General features: G+C 39.2%; 1 protein-coding gene across 1 annotated transcript in view; it reads right to left on the reverse strand.

Annotated features, from left to right (window-relative positions):
* The window catches only part of LOC105539021 (cytosolic carboxypeptidase 4-like), a 454,095-nt gene that overhangs the window by 383,268 nt on the left and 45,422 nt on the right, over window positions 1-25,405 (reverse strand). Inside the window, 2 exon segments of the mRNA XM_011979129.1 lie at window positions 7,794-7,947; window positions 23,331-23,475. Of these exon segments, the coding sequence (XP_011834519.1) occupies window positions 7,794-7,947; window positions 23,331-23,475 (299 nt within the window).

The following is a 25,405-nucleotide window of genomic DNA, read 5'->3' on the forward strand; positions in this document are numbered from 1 at the left end:
TTTTGAGACAGGGTCCCACTCTGTCACCCGGGCTGGAGTGCAGTGGCACAATCTTGGCTCACTGTAACCTCCACCTCCTGGGTTCAAGCAATTCTCCTACCTCAGCCTCCTGAGTAACTGGGAGTACAGGCACACGCCACCACACCCGGCTCATTTTTTTTTTGTATTTTTAGTAGAGACGGGGTTTCACCATGTTGGCCAGGCTGGTCTTGAACTCCTAACCTCAAATGATCCACCCACCTCGGCCTCCCAAAGTGCTGGGATTGCAGGCGTTAGCCACCACACCCTGTCACCCTGAGATTTTCAAAGCGCCATATCCAGGTCTCCTTGTCTCTGCATATGCTATGTTTCTACTTGAAAAGACATTGTTCCCATTTCTCTGAATATAGAAGTCTGACTTCAAAGTGTAAATCAATGGCATTGACACTGAATCTCAATTTTTATCATCCATAAAACAGGTGTAACAATTATTGTCGTTCTTAATTCATAAGGTAATTATAAGGACCAAATGATATTATGTAAAACTGTATAAGAATAAAATATTTACATGATAGGGTGTAAGCCAAGCTATTCAACTACCTTTAAGGTTTCACAGTCTTTCCCACCCACTTCAACCAGCCTTGGAAGGAGGAAGGATTCCTGCCCTCTTATTATTAGAGTAACTTGGCCAAAGTGGAAAGCAGAAAGGAGATATTCAACCATTCTTGATGTCATACAGTTTGAGGGTTTGTGTCTGAAGAGGGTAAGATTATGGTGAGTCACTATTTATGTGCAGGCAGATCAACAACAGTGAGAAAAATGAAGAAAAACAAATTTAAGATGGTTTTGATGTGTTTTATATATTTTACTTTCCATGTATTCTCAAGAAAGAGTCAAACTGTTATTCAAATAGTTTTTGGATTGCCAACTGAGCTTTCTTTGAAAGCAAAGCTGTGTCAATACAAGACCACCAAGCACGTGGAGTTTATACAGGTGGCCATGGTGAGTAAAAGTCCCCCTTTGATTTCACCATGAAGATACATCCTCTCTTCTCTGTGCTTCCGCTGAACTTAGTTTCACCCCTGTTCTGTTAAAACTTTCTGTATTATAATGACCTGTTTAACATGACACACACACACACACACACGCACACTCTGTAGATTATGAGTACCTCAATGACAAAGACTAAATAATACTTATCTATGTATTCCTAATATCTTCAGCCCTAGTTGCCTGAAAACATGGAAATCCCAAGGTAAGAAAAGGCAAGAAAAGGGCACAGTTCAGTTTCTCTAACTCCTTTTATTAAAGATTTCCATGGAGAGAAGTCATTATGCTTTTGTATCTAATTTTTTTAAACTGTACTATTTGTCAAAAGCATCACTTTCCAGGAAAAAAAAAAAAAAAAGATTGCCAAGAGACAAGAGGCTGAGGTCTAGAACTACCTCTGCCACCAACTAGACAGGTTACCTAGATAGTTCAGCTCAAGTCCCTCAGCCCAATCTCTCACCAGCAATTGAGACATCAGGACTCGATAGTCTTTATGGATTGTTAAGCTCTAAAATTCAGTAATCCCATAGTGATACTTGTCCCCACATGCCTCTTGGAGGTACAAAAACAGAACTGTCCAGAGTTGAGAGTTTTGCAGTTCACCTGAGTTTCTGTTTTCCTGGGACCAACCACTGTTGTCACTTCCAGCTCTCCCCAGTGGAAAGCTCTGTTCTTCACACCTGATCAGGAGGCTCAGAAAGACAAAGGCCAGAGAGAGTGGAAAATGATTTGCAAAGAAGCCAAAAGGGGAATTCTGTAACTGTGTATTTTTCCACTCCTTTCTAATTTAAAACCACTTACAAGTGACAATGCCCAACCTGAGGCAGGTGCCACGTGGTAGCTCATTACACCCTCGGGACCCCATGTAAATCTTTTTTCTGAGAACAGCTATTGTCTTCCAAGGAAAAGCTTTTAGCATAATGGCAGGCTGAATAGAACATTGCTTTTGTAAGAATATTTTTAAGAAAAAGAAAAAGAAAGGTATTCTTTAACAACTGCAAAAGCAGCCTCTTGCTTTCCCCCACCTCAGGCCCCCTGGAAAGAACAGTGTGTGAGCCATAGGAGACTGTGGCAGGGGAGTGAGATTATCTCACCTCCAGAGACATATAAAGGTTACGCTCTGCTCTTTTAGGTTATAATAAATGCAGGATGGCGGTGTCTCAGATTGCAAAAAATAGCATATCGACCCCCTTTGTTGTTTCTTAACTTCTCACTAGTAAATCAGTCCGTGACTATTCATTTAGAGAATGAGAGTTTCTAATAGGAGAATGACATTTTCCCTCAGAAAATTCCCACAAATTCGTTCCTTTTCTCAGATCATTCGTGAGTACAGTCAAGACAATGCTGTTACAGGTTCTGAATGTAGAGATGTCCAATTTGGCAATAAAGTTTCTAAGAAAAATGAAGCTTCTATCAGAGATGTAGCTCTCCAAACCAAAATGGGACTCGACTTTCTCTGGGCTAAAATGGTCATTTAGAATGTGAGGTTGTGAGAGAAATGTGGAGAAAATGGAGAAGTTGACAAAGTGATAGCAGCCTTCACCAAGCAGTGTGTTCTGGTTGTATGCATTTCTGGGTAATAGTCCAGTAAAACCAAAGTCTAAAGAGGGGTATCTGGAAATATGTTTGACGGACTCCATATGCAAAATGGAGGTAAGACAACAAGTATAGGAAGGCCAAGAGCTCATTAGTAAGAGGAATTTCCACACAAAGGCAACTCAATCTGTGTGAGAAGCAGCAGAAAGCAGGCATGGTTTTTGGGAAATGGCTGAGTCTGGGAAAATTCTTCTTTCCGGGATTAGATAAATAATGACCCCCCAAGACTCTTTATTCTGAATTGCTCTCTAGTTCTACTCAAATTCTGCATCTTCTCCCAGTTCAAATTCAAGAAAGGAGATACCACACCACCCACCCACACATCTCATTCCGGAATAGTATACAAACTAAAGATACAAAACTTCTCAAATCTACCCGGAAGTTGCATATTCAAAGGGTATGCTAATCAAAGTACCTATTCACATATAATGTGTTAAAGGATTTAAGTAGGCTAAGTGGAATTATGCCAGACCACCATTAACCAATGGAGACTAGGCTCAGAAGGCACTGCAAAGAATTTCCTGGACTGATCGTGCCTACCAAGCCTATCCCCAAACTGCTTATGGAATGTCTTCTGCTCCAATCTGTTGGAGCCCCTGTTCCATTTTATTGGATTCTGTGTGTTCCTCCTCACTCCCGTTCTGCTGTGCAAAATCCAAATGCCCTACCTGGGTTCCTTTAACATCCCAAATCCTACTAGTTAGGAAGGGCCTGGACTTTCTAACTGCCCAATGCCTATTCATCACTGAGAGTCCCTGATGCTAGACTGAGGTGTAGATCCTTTTGTAAAGGTTCCCTGCTATCGTCAATTTCTCCTTAAGCCCTCCTCTTCCACAATGACTTCAGTGACAATCTCCCAGAGAACTTCCCTGTTCACCGTCCCACTGAAAAGGGCAGAGAGTGATTTTGCTCTTGAAGACCTGCCAGCAGTTTGGCTCTGAGGGCTCAAATATCAAGGTGTAAGGTAGTAAGTCTTCTTTATTGGGAGCATTTCAAGAAGGGACTGTCCTCAATTCTCCAAATAGTGATAAAGTACACAGCTGGCAAATCTGGTGACGACTCAACTGAAAATATATTATCAAGAAGGTAAGGCTAAATGTTTCCAGGAATATAACTTTTTAAAAAGAAAATGCTTTTGAAAAATAAATCAAACCAATACTTTTGGAAGACTTTCTGGAGCTCAGACACTGGGAGGAACTAAAAGTAATCAATAAGTTGTCCTCAATAATATTCAGGTCCAGGACTTTAGACCAGATCATCAAGGCAACCAGCCTTGAGAGGGGAGTTCCCCCAGAGTTCCATAGCCATGGTCTTATTTCCTGGGATGGTAAAGTAAGACTCAAGTAATAATCCCACACAATGGAGAGAAAACCTTTCTTTCCACTCATACCTCCTTATGAGGGGTTAGTGGCAGCTACTGAACCAGAAACTATCTAAATTGCAACTAAATACAATCCCACACTGAAGCTACCTTAGTCCCTGAGAGGCAGGAAGCAGGTAAAACAATTTAATCTCACCTGAAGGGAGGCCTGGAGGCAGGAGAATCTTGAGCTGCAGGCTCATTTGCTGTTTTCTCCTTCTAAATCAATACATCACATTTTGTAGTTCAAAGGAAATTAAGTAGTTCCATTTCTGATTTACAGGCATGGTTAGTTGCACTTTGAAGGGTAGGTAGTATTTATACTGGGCTGAGTATTTTTTTTTTAATTTTTCTTTTGGAAACACAGCAATGGCATGTGTTTATATATTCATATATATATAAGAATATATTCATATATATAGTTACTGTATATAGATACTATATATAGTCTATATATAGTTATATATATAAAGTAACTTTATATAACTACACACACACACACACACACACCCCTACCTTGTACACTTTTTTATTATGTAACCCTGCTGAAACTGTGCCCCAGCACTGTGGCTCAGGTCATGCAGTCTCAGCTCTGTGCTGGGATCTGACGGGTCTGAAGAAAGGCCTTCAGGCAGAAAGAGTGTTCTTTCTCCCTTCCTGCCACAGTATCTGAAGCATCCACCATGAAAATGCTTCCATTGGGTTAGGAAAGGAACATAAAATTCGTTGTGAGCAAGAAGAGAGTAATACACTTACTTGTGGTCAATTTAGCATAAATGCTTTTGAAAGGACACAAAGATAGATGTGTACCTGCCCCCCACCTGCTACACCCTTGTTCTACTCTCTAATCTTTGCACATACCAGAGATTTCGTAAGTTCTGTGAGTACCTGGTTTTCTGCACGTACCAGAGATTTTGTTTTGCACATACCAGAGATTTTGTAAGTTCTGAGGCAAGGTCACAAGACGTGTTTAAGTAAGATAAACTCTTGCTGCCATAAACCTGCTCTCCCGCCTCAAAGTTTGAACCAAAATATCAGAAATGGCGGGAACCAATCATAGTTAGCCAAATCGCCTTGTTCAAACACTAGCCAATCATATATCTGATTTGTATAATAACTCTATGCCCACTTTTCTTAGACTATATAACATTGTTCGGAGCTCAGTGGGGGAGCTCTCCTGCCCGTCTCGTTTCTCGAGCGAGGGAGAGTTCCAGGTTCGAACCTGTAATAAAGATCCTTGCTGCTTAGCTTTGACTCTGGACTCTGGTGGTCTTCTTCGGGGAATAAACGGTCTGGGCATAACACTTTAACAACTCAGCTAGTGTCTAATAATTTGAGGACAGAATGAGGAAGAGAGGAAGTTATGGCTCCAAGAGTGAAGCCAAAATGTTGATGCTGAACATGTGTATAATGAAGGAGTCAGCACATTTGTTTTGTGTGTGGACTCTGGAATCAGAATAACAATGTTGGAAATCTGTCACCTCTACTGATCATAGTGTTTAACCTTTCTGAGCTCCACTTACCCCATCTGCAAAATAAGGGGTCCAGAAATTAATCCCCATGATGAAAGATACCAATCAGCTACATAATCCATACAAATAATATTTTCAGTGAGTGGGAAAAATAGGATAAAACTTAAAACTCTTCTTGCATAATGTGGAAAGAGAGAAGAGTAGTATCAGAAAGGCACCGGCCTTTGCCACTTTCTACCTTTATGACCTTAGATCACATCCAGGACCAGCTATGCAATTTGCAGGGCCCAGCGAAAAATGGAAAGGTAAGGCCCCTTGTTCAAAACTTTATAAAGAATTTTATAAAGATAGTGACAGAAAAGCATTAAGCAGAGTTCATGGCCCTTCTAAGCAGGAGACCTCTGCAAAGGTATAGGTGACACAAGATGGCCCTAACTAGCCCTTTCCTCTAGGTCAAAGTCTGGTTTCCTCAGGATCTAGCTTAATGACTGTCATTTGCAAGTGACAAAAAGAAAATGCATAGCATTTATCTGATACTTCTTGAGATTAACATCGGATATGTTAGCACGTGTTTAAAAGAAAAAAACCTGTTATGATCATAAGAGTGTACACTTACTATAACCCATCTTACAGAGCAAGCAGAAACCAGCCTCTTATGATTCATATAAGGGTGTACTAAGAGATATTTTTTCTCTTTCTCTCTCTTTTTTCAACAGAACTATTTGTTGGAGTGCCAGATTATTTAAGGGCCTTTGCATGTTTCAAGTCCTCTTCTTAAAGTAAGAATACTCTCCATATTTATAATAGCAACAAAAACACCAATGTCAGCACAAAATACAAAAACGGAGGCACTTCTATGTCATAATGATACATCAGAGTTCTGCTCACCTCTTTTGTAGAAAAAGAAGCTCAGACTTACACACATCCACTTTCTTAAGCAAATAATGGTTCAATGAAAGTTACCCTGGGAGGACTGCTGTTTCCAGCTCCCAAGCACTGCTCATCTGCCGAGGTGGGGACCCTATGACTGTTATGGAAATTGCTCTTAAATGCATAAAATACAGAAAATAATTTTTGGAAAATCCCTTATTATTCATTAAAGCATTTTAGGGCCTCATTAATCCAGATAGATTAATCAGTTGTTGATTTGCCAGGTGGTTGAGTATCCATTGTCAGATGCTGATGGGGTGTGAGAATTATAATTCTGATCCACCAAAGAGTCACCTGAATGAGGCTAGCAATTCATCAGGGAAGGCTGTATCTTCACCAGGAAGGCTGTATCTTCACCAGGAAAGGCTGTATCTTCATCAGGGAAGGCTGTATCTTCATCAGGGAAGGCTGTATCTTCCTCAGAGAAGGCTGTATCTTCACCAGGAAGGCTGTATCTTCCTCAGGGAAGGCTGTATTTTCACCAGGGAAGGCTGTATCTTCCTCAGGGAAGGCTGTATATTCACCAGGGAAGGCTGTATCTTCATCAGGGAAGGCTGTATCTTCTGGGGATAAATTAAGCTGGGTGCCCAGTCTCTTCTTTAATCTTCAAAACTTCTCTGTATCACAAAACATTCTTCATTCTTTGGGTTTGTTTTTGGTTTTGTTTCTTTTTTTTTTTTTCCTACCTAAGTTCTGAAACGATGTTAGAAGTCATTTTCAAAAGATAGTTGGTAACAGGTCAGTCACACATATGCACTTAGCACAGGAGCCCAACATTTAAAGACATGCATGTGCGTGTGTGTGTCTGTGTACATGTCTGTGTCTACGTGTGTCTATGTGTTTGTGTATGTGTCCGTATGTGTATATTTGTGTGTGTCTGCATGTGTGTGCATGAGTTTGGCTTCAACTTTGTTTCAAAGTTCTTAGCTAGAGCCTGTCCACATCTTCAGATACAAATACCTGCAGATACAAATGGTATTCAGGTCATCAAGGGGATTCTTTAGCCAGGGCTTAAAAACTCAACTTTCTTTCTTTCCAAACTTTGACTGAATGAGAGTCACATAACAGCAGTGAGCACAGTGAGAAAAGTCCCTGGATTAGAAGTTGGCAAATATGATTCAGAGTCCTGGTTCTATTTTAAGAGAGGAAGTGACCATCATTAGCAAACTGTCATTTCATCTCCCTGACAGTTCGAATTCATTTCATTTTCTCTCTCTTTAACAACAGAGCAACATTAATGTTTAACCTATGTGTCACACCAATAAAAGTCGGGGGTGTACTTCTACAAAGACAGACAGTCTCCAACCCTTTATGGAGATTTTGATCTAAAAGAGACAGAATGCTTCCAAGACTATAAAGGACACCCTTAGTCAAATCTTCCATGAAGAGGATCCCATTTTACTCACGGAACTGCTCTAGATGCTCATCACTGTTGGACTCAGGCATGGCCGTGATGGTCACCAAGGGACACGGATTCCCTCCCAACGTCTGGCAGAGAACATCTTGCCGGAAGTAGACCTCTTTGAGGTTGACACTCTTTTCCAGGATGTCAAGATGAGTCTGGAGCAGAAATAAAGCAGGCATGTATATTATCAATGTTTTTTATAACAACAGTAATAGAAAACAACAACGGCTTACATATAGTTTAAAAGTATTGTTGTTAATCTAATCTGTCCTTTATGTATTGGGCCTTGAGTAATTAAAAGGGGGCTATTTCTACTGTCTAGGAGAAGCTCAGTGAGACTGAGCAGGAAGCATCCTACCTGCATGTTTTGGCATAATAGAAGATCTGTTTTCAAGTTGCACTGAAAGCAAGAGGGAGGCAGGCAGGGGCATAAAGTCCTCTTCCTATCACTGTGGCATACAAGGAAATGATAGAAAATGGAAACTCAGAAGGGTCAGGGAGGGGGTGGAGGAGGATCATGAGAAATGTGTTAACGGTTACAATGTACGTTATTTGGGTGATGGATACCCTGAAAGTGCTGGCTTGACCAACTTTACTCAATCTATGCATGTAACAAAACTTCACATGTAACCATAAATTTGTACAAATAAAAAAATAGCAATCAATGTAAAAAGAAAAGAGACAAATCTAAGCATGCTTTCTTTAAAATAAAAAATTAAAAAAAAATGTGGTTATCATGAAAATAGAACACATCCAGAACACTGGAGAGAATGAGATAGAAAACTTCAACAGCACATAGTATCACAGGGCCAAGTAATAGGGAGAATTGTGAGCACATTGACAAAATAATAGACGTGATTAATCCAGGTGGACTGCTAAGCTAAAAGAACAAGTAACAAAGAGCAACAAATTTTCCTACCATACCTCCCCATTTCAATACTCATTTAAAAAACAAATACAAAAATGGAATAGCCATTGAAATTAGGACACCTGGTTAACAATCTTTTTTTTTTTTGAGACAGTCTCACTGTGTTGCCCAGGCTGGAGTGCAGTGGTGTGATCTCGGATCATTGCAACCTCCACCTCCCAGGTTCAAGCGATTCTCCTGCCTCAGCTCCCGAGTAGCTGGGATTACAGGCACCCACTACCACACCCAGTTAATTTTTGTATTTTTAGTAGAGGAGGGGGTTTTGCCGTATTGGCCAGGCTGGTCTCAAACTCCTGACCTCAGGTGATCTGCCCCGCTTGGCCTCCCAAAGTGCTGGGATTACAGGCATGAGCCACCACGTCCAGCCCCTGGTTAACAATCTTTAAGAATTCTGAAGAAATTCTCCCTAATCGAAACAGGGGCACCAGTCATAAAGAGGCTAAGAGATTTTCCCCCACCCGCACTGCATCCCCCGACAGTGGAGACTTCAGTAACCAGAGGAAACACTGCCCCTCTGCAGCACAAGAATACCACTGCCCAAAAATTATCCTCCCAGCTTAAAATTTAGAAAGTTTTTTCCACAATCAAACAGGTAGTAAGAGGTCCAAGGAGAAAACACCCACCTTGTTTCTTGACAAATAACTAGCCTGGTAGGTAAATGAAACAAAAAAACTTATGAATTTTTTAATAAAATGAATATGTAAAAATATTGACAAATATGTAAAATATATGGAAAGGGAAGTAGTGTCTTCAAAAGGTAGAGGAAGTATTTACATGTGGAAAGAATTTACTACAGATGGTAAGAATAGTGGCCCCCAAAGATGTTCATGTTTTCACCTTCAGAACCTTTGGTAGGATACCTTACATGGTGAAAGCGACTTTGCAGATATGCTTAGATTAAGGGTCCACTTGAAATGGGGAGGTCATCCTGCACTATCCAGTTAGGGCCAATCTAATCACAACATGATTAAAAACAGAGACCCTTTCCTGGCTGCAGAGAACCATTGCTGGCCCCGTAAGACCTCAGTCTTCCCTTGCTGGCTTTGAAGACGGAGAAAGGCATCATCAGCCAAGGAATGCAGGTGGCCTCTAGAATCTGGAAAAGGAAAGGAAACGCATTCTGCCCGCAGAGCCTCCAGAAGAAATGCAACCCCAAAATCCTGGTCTTTGCCCAGTGGGATTCATGTCAAACTTCTAACCTAAAAAGCTGTACAATTTTTTTTTTTTTTTAAAAAGGACCTGTTCCTGTTGAAGCTACTACATTTTTAATAATTTGTTACTGAAGCAATAGACAACTATTACACAAGGGAACAAGAATGTCCTAAAGTAAGTACAAATCCCAACATCTGAATAGGAGTAGACTAAAACCTATTTGTACTCTACTGAAATAGTTGACTTGTAAGGAAAAAGAAAAAGAGACAAGAAAAGAAAAGATTACCAGATAATTCTATGGCCTTTCTCTAGCCTCGGGGACACCTGAAAATTTGACCTTGAGTCATATTCTCCTTAAAACTGAGAACCAAAATCATTTACCTACACATAGCTTACCGTCTACATTAACATGACTTTATTATTCCCCAGCCTTCCCCTATTATTCCCCAGCATAACTTTACTGCTATGGGAAGACAGAAATTACAAATAAATATATTTTTCATTTCAGGAATATCCCATCAACTCTTCAATAGAAAGCATCAACCCATCTTTGAGCCAAGATTCTTCGAATCCCTCTTCTCACCTCTTTTCAAAATCCTTACCTTACAGTGTCCACCAATCTTAAACCATTACTTCATGATCCTTACCCAATCCTAATCAATCCCCCCTACATTAAATAAATATCTGCCTTTAAGCCAGGCTTTAAGGTATCAGTAAATATCCCCACCTTGCCCTCTGCCCTTTGAGACACTAGTAAGATTCTGTCCCATTCTTTCTCCTTTAGTAAATTTGTTTCCTACTACTGCTGGAATCACCAAAAATTTTGTACGTTAAGACAACACAAATTTATTTTCTTATGGTTCTGAAGGCCAGTAGTCTAAAATGGGTCCCACTGGGCAAAATTCAAGGTGTCAGCTGGGCTGCATTCCTTTTGGAAGCTTTATACAATATCTCTTCCTGTGTCTTTTCCAGCTTCTAGAGGTCACCTGCATTCCTTCACTCATGGTACCTCCCTCCACCTTCAAAGCCAAAAATTGCATTACTGACTTCTGCTTCCATTAAGTCCCATCTTTTTCTCTGGCTCTGATTCTTTTGTCTCATTCTTTTACTTATAAGGACCCTTGTGATTACCCTGCACCCAATCCGATAATCAAGGATAATCTCCCCATCTCAAAGTCCCTAATCACATCTTCAAAGTACCCTTACCATGTAAAGTAACATCTTCACAGGATTGGGATATGGAATTTTGGAGGTCCATTATTCTGCCTACCATGCTAACATGAGCAATAAACCCAACTGTGTCTTAGAAACAGGTTGTTCTTGTGATGTTCCAGAGAGCCAGGACTTGACACAATACTAAGTAAAGGAATTATAAGAAGCATGTTTATACAAGATTCAAGATAAATGAGAATCCAGCAGAGGCCCGTGTATCTAATCAAATCTTTGTACTTAATTGTTATGATTGTCCCTCAAGGAACGAGGATCAGGTATTGATGAGATGCAACTGCATTGGAGATTCGGAAGGAGCCACATACCCCTGAGAATACAAGATGACTAACTACACATACACAAACACACACACACAACCTAAACAACTAGCTAATCATGAAATCTGAAGGAAGCCCAAGGCTGATAGTATTCCTAGGCTGAGATGGTTATGTTCCACTCAACCTAATCTCTCATGACCATATAATTCCATAGTGAGGAGTTACTAGGACAAAGTAAGCTATACCTGGGAGTCCAAAGACTCTCACTAAGCCCTTTCTATGTGTGCTGTTTTGTTGCCCTCTCTGTATTCTTTCTTATGGATAGTAAACTTAGTTCTGGATAAAGCCTAACCTGTGTGTTTGATTGCCAATCTTAACTCACTGCTCATTGTTGCATAGAATGACACTTGTACCCTACACTGAAGATTATTTTTAAACATGTATGTGTCTCTGTGTGGTGTCTGTGTGTGTGTGTGTGTGTGTGTTTGTGTGTGTGTATGAATAAACCCATTGTACATATATATATATACAAAAAAATCATTCTTGGCTCATATTTATTCTGCAACACTACATGCTAGAGGAAATGAGTACTGCTTAAAGCTTGAAAGTAGAAGGGATTATAATCTAATAAACCTATATCCAACCAAGTTTTTGCTCATCAGCAAATGTAGCATACATGCTCAAACATACAGGAGCTCAGACAAAATATCACCTTATCTTTATTGAAAATAAGGTCTTGGCCCAGGTGCAGTGGTTCACACCTGTAATCCCAGCACTCTGGGAGGCCGAGGCGGGTGGATTGCTTGAGCTCAGGAGTTCAAGACCAGCCTGAGTAACATGGTGAGACCCCATCTCTACCAAAAATACATAAAAATTGACGGGCATGGTGGTGCACACCTGTGGTCCCAGTTACTTGGGAGGCTGAGGTGGGAGGATCACTTGAGCCTGGGAGGTCAAGGCTGCAGTGAGCCCAGATCAAGTCACTGCACTCCATCCTGGGTGACAAAGCAAGACCCTGTCTTAAAAAAAAGAAAAAAAAAGAAAGAAAAGAAGGACTTGAAGACACACTTCAGCTGCCCCCAAATCAAACAGAAAAGCAATATAAAAAGACTATAATAAAATCCAGTTAAACAAGCTTACATCTAAATGACTACATAAAAATATGGTTACTATATTAACATAAACACTAAAAAATCATTCTTTAGGAAGACAATACACATTATAAAATTTTGATGTCATCACCTAGCTCTAAAATGAACTTTAAAAGAGATGTACAAGGGAGGAAAAAGGTGGAACAAAATGTTAATGTTTTCAACTCACATAGATATAGAAATATTATTTAATTCTTGAAAATTGAAAGGCAGTACTTAGTATTGTGCCAAATGCAAACTCTCTAGAATATCACTAGAACAATGGGTCTCTAAAACAGAGTTGAGTTTATTGCTTATGTTGGTGTGGTAGGCAGAATAATGGCCCTCCAAAGATGCCCATATTCTAATCCCTCCAACCTGTGAAGATGTTATTTTACATAGTAAAGGAACTTTGAAGATGTGATTAGGAAATTTAAGATGGGGAGACTATCCCAGATCATCAGGTTGGGTGCAGGGTAATGACAAAGGTCCTTTTAAGTGAAAGAAGGAGATAAGAAGTCAGATTCAAAGAACGAGATGGGATGTAATGGAAAAAGAGGTAAGAGGCATGCCATTTTTGGCTTTGAAGGTGGAGGGAGGTACCATGAGCCAAGGAATGCAGGAAATCTGGGTTTACATTCTGGTTGTGTGGATTCTGAAAAAACTGATGTAAATTTTTTATTTAACCTCATTGTGACTTAGTTTTCTCATCTTTAAAAGGCACATAAAAATATCATTACCTATCTCATGCAGTGGTTGCTATAATTTAGTCGTATAATGTATGTGAAGAGCATCTGTTATGTAGGAAACAATAAATGTTAGCTGTTATTGTTAATGGAGAAGTATAAGTTCAAATATACTCTTTTTAAGCAGTAAAAAAGAAAGCACTAGTAAAATTATAAACTCTGAGGGTGAAAAAAATGAAAGAAATGATGGTCCACATTGCATAAGAAAAAAGAAAGAGAGACAACAGCAGTGAAGCATGGAAAATAGCATGAAACCAAAATGACAAGTAACAGTAAAAACTGTTTAAGTATAAACAGGCTAATCAGCCTTAATAATGACAAAAACTTGGATTACTTTTTAAAATCCCACAGCATGTTGTATATAAGAGGTACTTTTAAAGAGAAAGGAAAAAAAATTATGTGTATGAGAAATGCTCTTATATTATCTCTTTATTTTGTTTGCCTCTGTTCAAACATTTTAAAGGAGAAATATTGAAACTAAAAGCATAAGCAAACATAAATTAAGGCAGGCATGGCAATAGTAATATACAATGAAGCCATATTCAAGATCAAGTGCATTAAATGGGATTTTAAAATCTTATTTTGATAAAGGGCAAAATTCACAATGAACATATAAAACTCATAAATCTTAAGAATCAAATAATATGGGATTAGACTATATAACACAAAAAACAACAGAAAGAGAAAAAAATTATTCTCAGAGTGGGAGATTTTAAGATAGCACCTGGGTCTTGAATAAATCAACTGCATAAAATAATAATATAAGGTATTTGAACAATATTGTTTTTGTATACATATGTCAAATTTTGTCTTTCCAGAGAAAAATTTTTTCTCAAATATTCATGGAAATGTAGCAATAATTAATCATATATACAGCTATTAAAAACTCATTAGATTCTTCCCCCCAAAAAAGCAGAAATTATACAAATCACATTTTCTGACAATTAAATGAAATTAGACTTAAATAAAAACGGTTTTCAAAACAGCAAAAATAAAATAACCACTAGAGAATAGAAAATACCCTCTTAAAAGAAGCTTACTGGAAAAAAATTCCGGTAGGGAATTTTTTTAGGTTACAAAATAGGTTACAAAAATCAATATTAAATTATTAACTACAGCCCTAATATAAGAAGTAGACATCTGGGTATCCCAGGAGAGATGGCACAGAAGAAGAATGGAAATGTCTCCATCAGAATATCAGTCATGTTTCTAAGTCATCCTGGAAAAGGAAAATTCCAGCTCCTTAGTTAAGAAGGCATGGATAGTGCTGGATTCAGATTATAGTCTCTGTGATCATAAACAAATTACTTTTAAGATTTTTATAAACATTTGAGTGAAAGCTGCTCTCAGTATTCTTTATTACCAAATCCAGACTAAATGTAACTTGCCTCACAATTACTATCAAGATTCCAGGGCTCTAAAGCCAGAAAGGGAAACTTGGTTGCAGCATTTCCCAAAATATATCCCGTAGTGTGTTAGCAAGTGCTGTGGTGTGAACAAGGACATGGAGGAGGCAGGAAATTCATAGCCAAAGTGCTTAGAAAATGTTGAGTTAAATAAAATGAAAATATTTCCGTGGATGCAAGATTTCTCAGATTCTTTAATATTTCAATATGCATTGTGAACTGTTAGAAGAAAAACTAGTACAAGCGCTTCATAAATTTAGATGACCATTAAACTTTTCTTCTCTAAACATCTCAAGAGACTGAAGTGCTACAGACTATGTTTTGGGAAACACTGTCTTGCTGAATTATCTCTATGAGCTTGCTCACTCTCTCTCTCTCTCTCTCTCTCATTAAATCTGCTTGTTACATTTTATTGTGGCCACATGGGTCCTTGCCAATGGTGAAGCTTTCCCAACAAAAGGCCAAACATAAACTCAGACACCTCTAGTCAATTGATTTTTGACAGAGGTACCAAAAACACGCAATGGGGAAAGGACAGTTTCTTCAATAAATGGTGTTGGGAAAACTAAATATCCACATGTGGAAGAATGAGAATTGATCCCTTATATAAGAATCAACTGAACCTAAGCATAAGACCTGAAACTGTAAAGTTATGAGACAAAAACATAAGGAAAAAGCTTCATGACATTAGTTTGGGAAGTGATTTCTTAAATATGACCCCAATAGCACAGACAAACAAAGCAAAAATAGACAATAGGATTCCACCAAACTAAAAGGCTTCCACATAGCAAAAGAAACAATTCACAGAGCAAAGAGACAACCCACAAATTGGGAGAAAATATTTGCAAATCATACATCAGACAAGGGGCTAATATCCAAAATATACAAGGAACACAAACTACACAGTAACAAGAAAACAAACAACCCTATAAAAATGGGCAAATGGCCTAAATAGGCATTTCTGAAAAGAAGATATACAAATGGACAACAGATACACACAAAAAATATAATGTTCAACATCTCTAATCATCAGAGACATGCAAAATAAAACCACATGAGATACCACTTCACACTTGTTAGAATGGTTATTATCAAAAAGATGAATGACAGCAAGTGCTGGTGAGGATCTGGAACCCTGAACACCATTGGTGGGAAAGTAAATTAGCACAGCTATGTTGGAAAACAGTATGAAGTTTCCTCAAAAACTTAAAAATAGAATTACCATACAATCCAGCCATCTCACTTCTGGGTATATCCAAAGGAACTTAAATCAGTACATCAAAGAGATGTCTGTCTACACCCCTATGTTCAGTGCAGCATTATTCACGAGAGCCAAGATATGGGAACAACCACAGTGCCCACTGATGGAGTTACACACACATACACACACACACACACACATATATATTTTATATATACACATACACATATACATATATACATACATACACAATGGATTACCATTCAGCTTTAAAAAACAGGAAATTCTATCATTTGCAACAACATGGATGAGCCCGAAGGACACATGCCAAGTGAAATGATGGGTGCAGAGAGACAAATACCACATGATCTCACTTATACATGAAATATAAAAAAGTCAAACGTATAGAAGTAGAGAGTAGAATAGTGGTACAGAGCCTGGAGGAGTGGAAACAAAGGGGAGGAATGGAGAGATGTTGGAGAAAGGGTACAAAATTTCAATTAGACAAGAGGAATAAGGTCTGGTCATCCACTGCATAGTATAGTAATCATAGCTCATAATAATATACTGAATTACTTCAAAATCCCTAAAAGAGTAATTTTAAGTGTTCTCACCACAAAGAAATGATAAATATGTGAGGTGATAGATATGTTTATTAGTCTGGTTTGATCAATCTGCAACATATACATGTATCAACACATCACATTGCACCCTATAAATATAAGCAAGTATTATTTGTTAATTAAAAATGAAATAAAAATCATAAATAAAAATAAATAACACAATCTGTAAAAAAAAGAAAAGAAAAGAAAAAGAAAAAAGGGAAAAGAGGGAACAAATAAATGAAAAACAAAAAGCAGTAATCATCATTCTGTGATATTACAATTAAGCCGTAGCTCTTTGCTGCCTGATATCAAACTTTAAAAAAATAATAAAATCTAGATTTTATAAATCAGATATGGGGAAGCAGGTTAGGCAGAAGGTTGGTCTATAGAAGCCACCAAGCACTATTAGCTATGAGAGACAAAAAGTCAAAAAGGTATCATAGGGCACACGAACACTGTCCTTCAAAATAGTGTTGGCTGGACAGGCTCCCAAGTAGCAAATGTGGGAGAAGGCAAAGCCTGAAAGTGTTCTTCTCTCATGAGTTCTCTTTTAATTTGTTATTATTATTACATTTTCCACAATAATATTACAAATCAACAAATGCCTAATATTCTTTTAGCTTAAGCTCACTGTGTTAGTCCATTCTCATGCTGCTAATAAAGACACACCTGAGACTGGGTAATTTGTAAAGGAAAGAGGTTTAATGGACTCACAGTTCCACATGGCCAGGGAGGGCTCACAATCATGGCAGAAGGTGAAAGAAGAGCAAAGGCATGTCTTACATGGTGGCAGGCAAGAGGGCATGTACAAGGGAACTCCTCTTTGTAAAACGATCAGATCTCAAGAGACTTATTCACTATCACAAGAACAGCATGGGAAAGACCTGCCCCCGTGACTCGATTAATTCCCACGACATGTGAGAATTATGGGAGCTACAATTCAAGATGAGATTTAGGTGAGGACACAGCCAAACCATATCACTCATTTTCTGTAAACTGCAATTTTTCATGGATCCATCTCCCTGCACCCCTCAATGAAATCTCCCTCCTGTTGGACCTGCCATCAGGTCCAGCAAGTATCTAACACTTCTACTTTTAGGGGATTATTTTGGCTTCAGTCATATAAAAGATTGCTAGAAGTAAACCAAGTATAAATTTCTGTTGGATTTCCTTTTGCAAAAATGTTTTTGTCCTGTTCTCCTAAACATGATCTCCCATCTCAGGTCCAGAAAAGTTATGCCTAATAGGATATTGTGGGGATCATCGATGAGAAAAGTAGGACCTCTGAATGCATGTGCCAATTGACTGTAATTACAGCCCTGTGGAAGCCACATGGGTGGGTTTCTTTATAAAAATGTGAATGAGTTCAAGGCAATTGTAGAAACCCCCAGAGAGATTGACTTCTTAAAAGAAAATCCTGTCTGTGAACAATATCAAGCTGATAACTTTAGCCTGCGGCCCCATCCTGTGTCTCTCCACAGGAGTCCTCAGTCTCCCTTTCCTTTATCAACTACTCCCTTAAAACTTCGATAAAAGACTTCCTTGACCTCAGCAGGGTAACCTGCTGATGTCTACTGATAAAGTGAGAAGCACTGTGCACTCAAAAACCATTCATTTTCTATTGTTATCCCCTAAACTGCTGCACTCTCTGTTCCCCTAATTTAGAAGAAAGTCCACTCCTAAGGAGATAGCCTATTTTATTTGTCTCCTGCCTAGATCTCAGTTGTTACTTAAACATACTCATCAGAGAATCAAATACTTCTTATCACAAGACAAGAACAAATAACACATTTAAGCTAAATAAAAGCCACAAGAACATGCTGCAGGCATGTTCTGATGAGCTTTCTCAAACTGTCCCAGTCTGTCAATATTATGCTCCCCAACTTAAAGGGACTTAACTTTAAAAATGTGAGAAATGATTAGTCTCTACATAACTACTCACAGATTTGTCAATTATAAAGAAAGGATGGTTTTAATATTCCTTGTCCATTAAAAATAAGCAAAGCTATAGTATGATGATTTGGAAAAAAGAGTAAGAAAAAAATAATCATAATCAACTACTCCAAGAAAACCACCAGTATCCTTTGTAATTTTTGAGGAGGGGTCTTTCATTTGTATTTTTTTTTTAAATTTTAGTATGAATTATGGAATGGGTATCTTCCAATCAGTCCAACAGAGAAAATAATCACACGTCATCACAAAAAATAATAAATGCTTTAATGGTTACCATCTAGTATTGCTTACTAGATGTAGACACTTTGCTAAAACTTTCCAATTAGCAACTATTTAACCTTGAAAATAGCCTATGTAGTTCACTGCTTTTTTGTTTCTAATTTTACAGATGAGAAAACCGAGCTAAGAGAAGTTAAATAGCTTGCCTGTGGCTACACAGCAAGGAAACACAGCACCTAGACCAAAATCTAGGTCTGTCTGACCTCAAAACTTTCTTTCATTGTGCCCAAGACCCTGTATTTAGGGAATTCAGACGTCCTTGTTGTCAAATACTTTACCATTCATGCACATATTGGCTCCTTCAGAATGGTTTTCCATGCTCACCTCCTCACCATCAAGAACCTTTATTGGGGCCGGGCGCGGTGGCTCAAGCCTGTAATCCCAGCACTTTGGGAGGCCGAGACGGGCGGATCACAAGGTCAGGAGATCGAGACCATCCTGGCTAACATGGTGAAACCCCGTCTCTACTGAAAAAATACAAAAAACTAGCCGGGCACGGTGGCGGATGCCTGTAGTCCCAGCTACTAGGGAGGCTGAGGCAGGAGAATGGTGTGAACCCGGGAGGCGGAGCTTGCAGTGAGCTGAGATCCGGCCACTGCACTCCAGCTTGGGCGACAGAGCGAGACTCCGTCTCAAAAAAAAAAAAAAGAAAAGAACCTTTATTGGGGTCTGTCATTTGTTTGGCCTATACAAGGATGGATCTCTGTCTACTGATTACCTGACAGTGCTGATTTATGACCTGTTCATTGCATCTTTGATCTGCCACATGTAAGTCAACATCTCCCACTTGACACTTCTTAAACTCTTCATTTATTCTGAGTCTTTTATAAGATACTGTGCATGTGGCATTCTAATTCCTTTTCTTTTCTTTCTCCTTTCTTTTTCCTTTCTTTTTTCTTTTCTTTTCTTTCTTCTTTCTTCTCTCTCTCTTCCCCCTCCCCCGCCACCCTCTGCCTCTGGAGATAACAGTATTCACATCTTCCACAGTGGGTATATGTGTCTGGTAAAAATTCTACTCTATCCTTTAAGATCCTTAAGCTCTCCCAATCCATGGACTCTACTAATGACCACTTTTTTTGTCTCTTGTCATTTCACACAGTTATAAGTTCTCAGTGAGATCCCAATTTTTTACCTCCTAAAATATTCATCAGAAACTCTCCTGGGGCCCCATTTGCAACCAATACTACTGGCTACCTAGGGGCTATTTATAACATAATTCTAATACTTTAACGAGTATTGCTAACACTTTAACAATCATTACAATTACTGATAACTTGATACAACTGATTAAAATAGAGCTTTTTTTGCTTGCTTCAGAATTACAATAGTGTATTTCTTTCTTTTAGCTGTATTTTAATGCTATAATATGAAAAATTATCCAACAGACTTACTGGCAAGCATCTGGAAATATCCATTTGAAAGAACCAAATACTAATTTTCTTATTATAAGAGAATAATAAAATTTTGAAAGTTTCAAAATTGTATTCACATTGAAAAACATCCAACACACAAGTCCTTTGCTATAAAAATGTCTGTAATTATTAAATGTAATCCATATTATAAGAGTCTTGCAAATTATGAATTCCACATGGAAACGTATTTTCTACCCCTCACCATAACCCCCAAGTAACATACAGTTAATTCTCCCTTTGGGGTATCATTCACATTTAATTTATCACTGATCTGTTGGAAGAAAAACTGTTTCTCCTCAGGACATGTCCAAAAATAAAAATGACTAGTGTGCATTACAGAATGTACTCATTCTGTCCATGATGGGAGGAAGAGTTTTTTTAAGAGAAGTCACAGAGTCAATTATTGTCTTAAACCTAGAGAGGACAAAGACCATGAGTTATTGGAAATGTAAAACCTAAAATTGAGAATACACATTTGTCACTTTCAAGTAACAAAGTGTCTTTCTAACCCTGTTTTGCTCAGTTAGGAGAAATAAGTTATCCCTCTTTCTCATTAACTCTCCACAAACTTCCCTGGTGGAAGACATTCACAGTCAGCAAGCTCACAAGTAACAACAAAAAGTCATAAGTAGTTATAGCTTATTGTAATTATGTAACAGTAATAGTTATTAATATTGTTAACAGTAACAAGTCAATAAGCATCAATTAACAAGGCCTCTCTTTCCCTCTCAGTGAAACTAAGTGATTGGTGCAGAGAGGGGAGTCCTCTTTTTTGTGTGTTTTTGTTTCCCTTTAAGATGAAATCATCTCCTCATTGACCCCTGACCCAGTGGTTCTTAGAGTTACTTACCAATTGCAAATTTTAGACGTTGTATTCTAACTGAAACTGTGTCCAGAAGGTAAACAGGCCCAGAGGCACAAGGTCAACAACCAGGTACCATCAGGTCAAGGCCAGGTTGAAAGGGGTACACAATTTGAATCAGCTTGTAGGAACCTAGCAAGAACCCACTGGAGCATCTTGGGGTAAGAATTAGACCATGTTTGGAAAGAGACATTATCCTTCAGGGGAACCACATCCACGGCACTCAGCATTAAAGATATAAACTGTGGGTTGGTGATTTGAATTCAAACATTAGAGATGTCTGTATCATCACACAATGATGACTACATGTACTCATAAAACGACTGCATGTGTTAGTAGCTTATGAATGTAATAGCAAGCAATGACACTGATCTGACCCCAGAGCAGAAATTAGGAATTTCTTCTACACTTTTCTACAGGAGAGTAGAAAGACCACAGGAATACACCTCAAAGGCTGATATTCTGTCCCTGCATGGCTGCTAGCTAAATGTGGGACTTCAGGTCTCAGTTCTTGCATCTATAAATGTTAAGGGTGAATTAGACAACTTCACCAACCCCTTTGCGTTCTAATGTTTTATACGAATGGCCACCAGGACCTTATCAGAGTCCAAGATATTCTAACAAGTGAAAAGAACAATGTCCTAGATCCATGATCCCTTACCCAATGGGAAAGGCAAACACATAACACATATTTAAAAAGAAATCCCCTTCCCTAGCAGACTTTTTTTGCTTTTGGCTTTTGTTTGTTTGTTTGTTTGTTTGTTTGTTTGTTTTTCCAGATAGGGTTTCACTCGGTTGCCCACGATGGAATGCAGTTGTGTGATCCTGGCTCACTGCAGCCTCAACCTCCTGAGCCCAAGTGATCCTCTATCTCAGCCTTCCAAGTAGCTGGGTCTATGGGTGCATGCCACTAGGCCTGGCTAATTTTTGCATTTTTTGTAGAGATGGGGTTTCACCATGCTGCCCAGACTGGTCTCGAACTCTGGCTCAAGCAATCCTCTCACCTTGGCCTCCCAAAGTGCTGAGATTACAGGAGTGAGCCACTGCGCCCAGCCCACAGTAGACTTTTCATGTGCAGCGTTTCACAGGCAAGGCCGTAAAAACAACTGTTGTAGGGGGATCATGAATCTTGCCTGTTCTGTGTCCCTAAAGGCAACAAAACATGTTTTATAACAAATGTGGCTTGTTACAGCCTAGCTTGCGATACACATTACTTGGATTAACTTCTTGAGCTCTCTGAGTGTGATACACAAATAATACTAGTTGTGTATCTTTTGCAATCTGGAAAACAGTAAAAATCTCTCTTTAGGCAAGACAACATATGGAGAAGAGGACAGATGCACTTTCATGAAGCAGTGAGCCAAGTGGTGCAAGATATGCCTTCTCTATGCAAAAAATTCCCATTTATACCTGCACATTCCTTTTGAAGGAAAAGATGTTCTTGGTTATTATCTTTTCCAACTCCTTATCACAGCCTTAAAATGAAAATGCTCATCCTTCAGGCTAAGTGATACATATACTCATATAAACACATATGATTATAAATATGCTAATAACATTTTGCATTAACACAGAGGATGAAAGTGCTTTATAGAAGTTACTGGGGCTCATTTATCCTTAGGATATCCACGAAATGGTAGCAGTAAGGGATAGTTTGCCAGCTTTTTCAAATGACAGAAAATTGCATGGTTTAAGCAGTCCATTTGCTCACAATAGTCTTACGAACTTTTTGCAGGGCCTTATGGAACACAGGAATGCTAACTGTGAGTCTGCCCTGACTTCTCCTACTGTCCCTCATAAAAAGATTGTGGTTGTCTGTTGCAATGATCTAGTGTTTTATTCTTACACTTTTCTCTTCCACTCTGGATCCTGCTAGCCACCTCCAGCTCATGGTCATTGGAACCACTGGAGATGCTGGCATGGCTGCTTGCACACAGACTCAGAAGTTTCCCAAGCTCCACCTTCCTGCTTTCTCCATTCCTCTGAATGACTGAATTTTCTTCAGATTTGCATTTCAGTTTACTTGTATGGTCTTGCTTCCCATACAACTCCAACCTACTTCATACTTAACTTGACTTGTTAAACATAAAGTCTCTTAAGAAATGTCCCCATGTCCTGCCCCAACTTGCAGACCACTTGGGCCTTCTGAATGTCACTGATCAAGGCTCAGCCTTGTGCTCTGTCCAGGGAAGGAGACGGGACACATAGAAAACCACCAAGTCAGTGACAACAAAACCTGGCTCCCTTAGGAAGGCCGTAGTTTCCCTACACCCTCCTCCGCCCCCAATCAGGATGTCAGGGTCTCCAAAACGTTCTCGGGAAAACATCAGAGAGCCCCTTCAGTCCTGCTGGAGTGATACTGTAAAGAGGAAGTTACCATGAGGGCTGTGTAGGTGTAGGGATAGTGGTAGGCCAGGTAGCAGACATCCTCATTGTGTGGGAAGGTGACAGCAAAGGTGAGGGTATAGTAGCACTTCCCAGATGCTCCGCCTGCAGCAGCTGTACTCTGGCGATAATGATTTCTAAAGAGAGAGGAGGAGAAGAGAATAAGGGAGAGGTGGGAGGGGGGTGCAGGGTCACTTAGGGCCCTAGATGCTATAAATCTTGGCGTTATATACTGTATTGGCACAATGGCCTTCACTTGAAACATTTCTGCAGGTGAAACTGAGAAAAGGGAAATGTACAAGTGAACTTACTGCCAGTTCATGAGTCAGTTCAGCAACATATAGCCTGGCCCATCTGCCTCCCAACTGTGCCATATATGCTACCAACCTTTCTTTGCTGTCTGAAAATGAGGGATGTCTAGTCATTGAGCTAGAAAATCGAGGTAAATGTGAACAGTTCTGTTTTTCCTGGGTTTACATTGGAGATATAAACTTTATCATCCAAATTTGGGTTCCCCCAATCCCTGTCTCTCCCCAGACCACATAGGGTACAACTCCTTCCTTTCCCCTCTACCTGCCAAGTAGATTTATCAGCAACCATAGGATATATCGAATTCCAATTCAACATATAACATATGTTATCTTATGTTATTATTGCAGCAACCCATCGTGTGGATGACGAAACAAAAGCTTAGAAAAGTTAATTTGCCAAAGGGCTGAAAGCGAAATGGTAGATACAGGACTAAGACCCAGATCTTTCTGGCTACAAAGGCTTTGTTCTTTCCACTGTACAATGCTTTCTTCCCAAAGGAATATATTTGTCACCTCAAATGTGGTTCAGCTTCGTAAGGCTTGAGAGTGCACATTTTCCTTTGTCAAAGATGAAGAACCAATTTTGATACTTCAGAGAACAGTATCAAAGAAAATTGCACCCAGAAGTCCATTCCGAGCAATATTTTCCCCACACACTGCCAATTGATGCTCAGACAGCTGCGCAGGCTTTCCTGAGAAATGTTATCATCAAGGCTGCATTATAATGCAAAATACACCCGGACACCAAGAGATGTAATTCCACCTTTGAACATTTACAACGTTGGCTTACTAGTCCATTGTGCTTTTGGTTTTACTGGGGGAAAGGGAAGGGGAAGGGAAGAAATAGTAGGTAATTATTCTTGTGTGTTCTTGAAAAATATAAAAAACATAGGTTATTCTTTTCTACTTTTTTGCTACCTTCATGCCACTACCTACCTAAGCAAAAAGCAAGCATAGAAGAAAGAGATAGAAAATCTATTATTTTATTTCTCATGGTTTTGTGGCTTTTCAATATTTAGACACCTAGGAATGGGACTAAGGCAAGCTGGTAGCCCACTGACTATGGCCTGATACCTTTATCTTGAATCAGCTTCTGTCAACATGGCAACCTAGAGCCTTGGTCATGCTAGGGAAAGGAGGGTACCCTGTAACAACGTCAGCCCCAAGTGGCTGTCACACCCAGGTTTTTGGCATTGTATTAATAGAATCCATTTCCTTTGTGCCTACAGAAATAGAAATTCCAAAAGAGTGTCTTCCCACATGGTGTGATATGGATCGCAATGCTTAATTGAGTCTACTTTGCCAGATTGCCCCAAAGTTCTGAAGCTTCTCCAAAAGCTATGATTCTGGTTATTAGAAAGTATGTAAAGAAGCAGATGGTAGCTCAGAAAGCATGCAAGTTACATATGCTCTACCTCTTATTTGCTTTCTGATTTCCCTTGTAAAGCCTCCATGCAAACATACACTCAGTTTACACCTTGCTGAACAAAATGCTAGTCAATTACTCCTCTTTATAGGAAACAGCAGTTGAAATCAAATGAGCCAGGGATAACCAATCAAAGCGTGGAAGAGTGCTTCACTTGTAAGCATATATGTGTGGGTGCACACACAGATGTGCACGTATTCATGAATGTAAAGGCAGATGGAAACACGCACATTGTGCTTCACTGTCCCCAGTTCTTCGCCTGCAAACCGTGGAGACAGAGCCTGTATCTTGACTCAAGAATAATAGGTGTCCCTAAGGGCCAGTAAGGTT

Source organism: Mandrillus leucophaeus, unplaced genomic scaffold (genome assembly GCF_000951045.1).
Source record: "Mandrillus leucophaeus isolate KB7577 unplaced genomic scaffold, Mleu.le_1.0 Scaffold1037, whole genome shotgun sequence".
NCBI lineage: Eukaryota > Metazoa > Chordata > Mammalia > Primates > Cercopithecidae > Mandrillus > Mandrillus leucophaeus.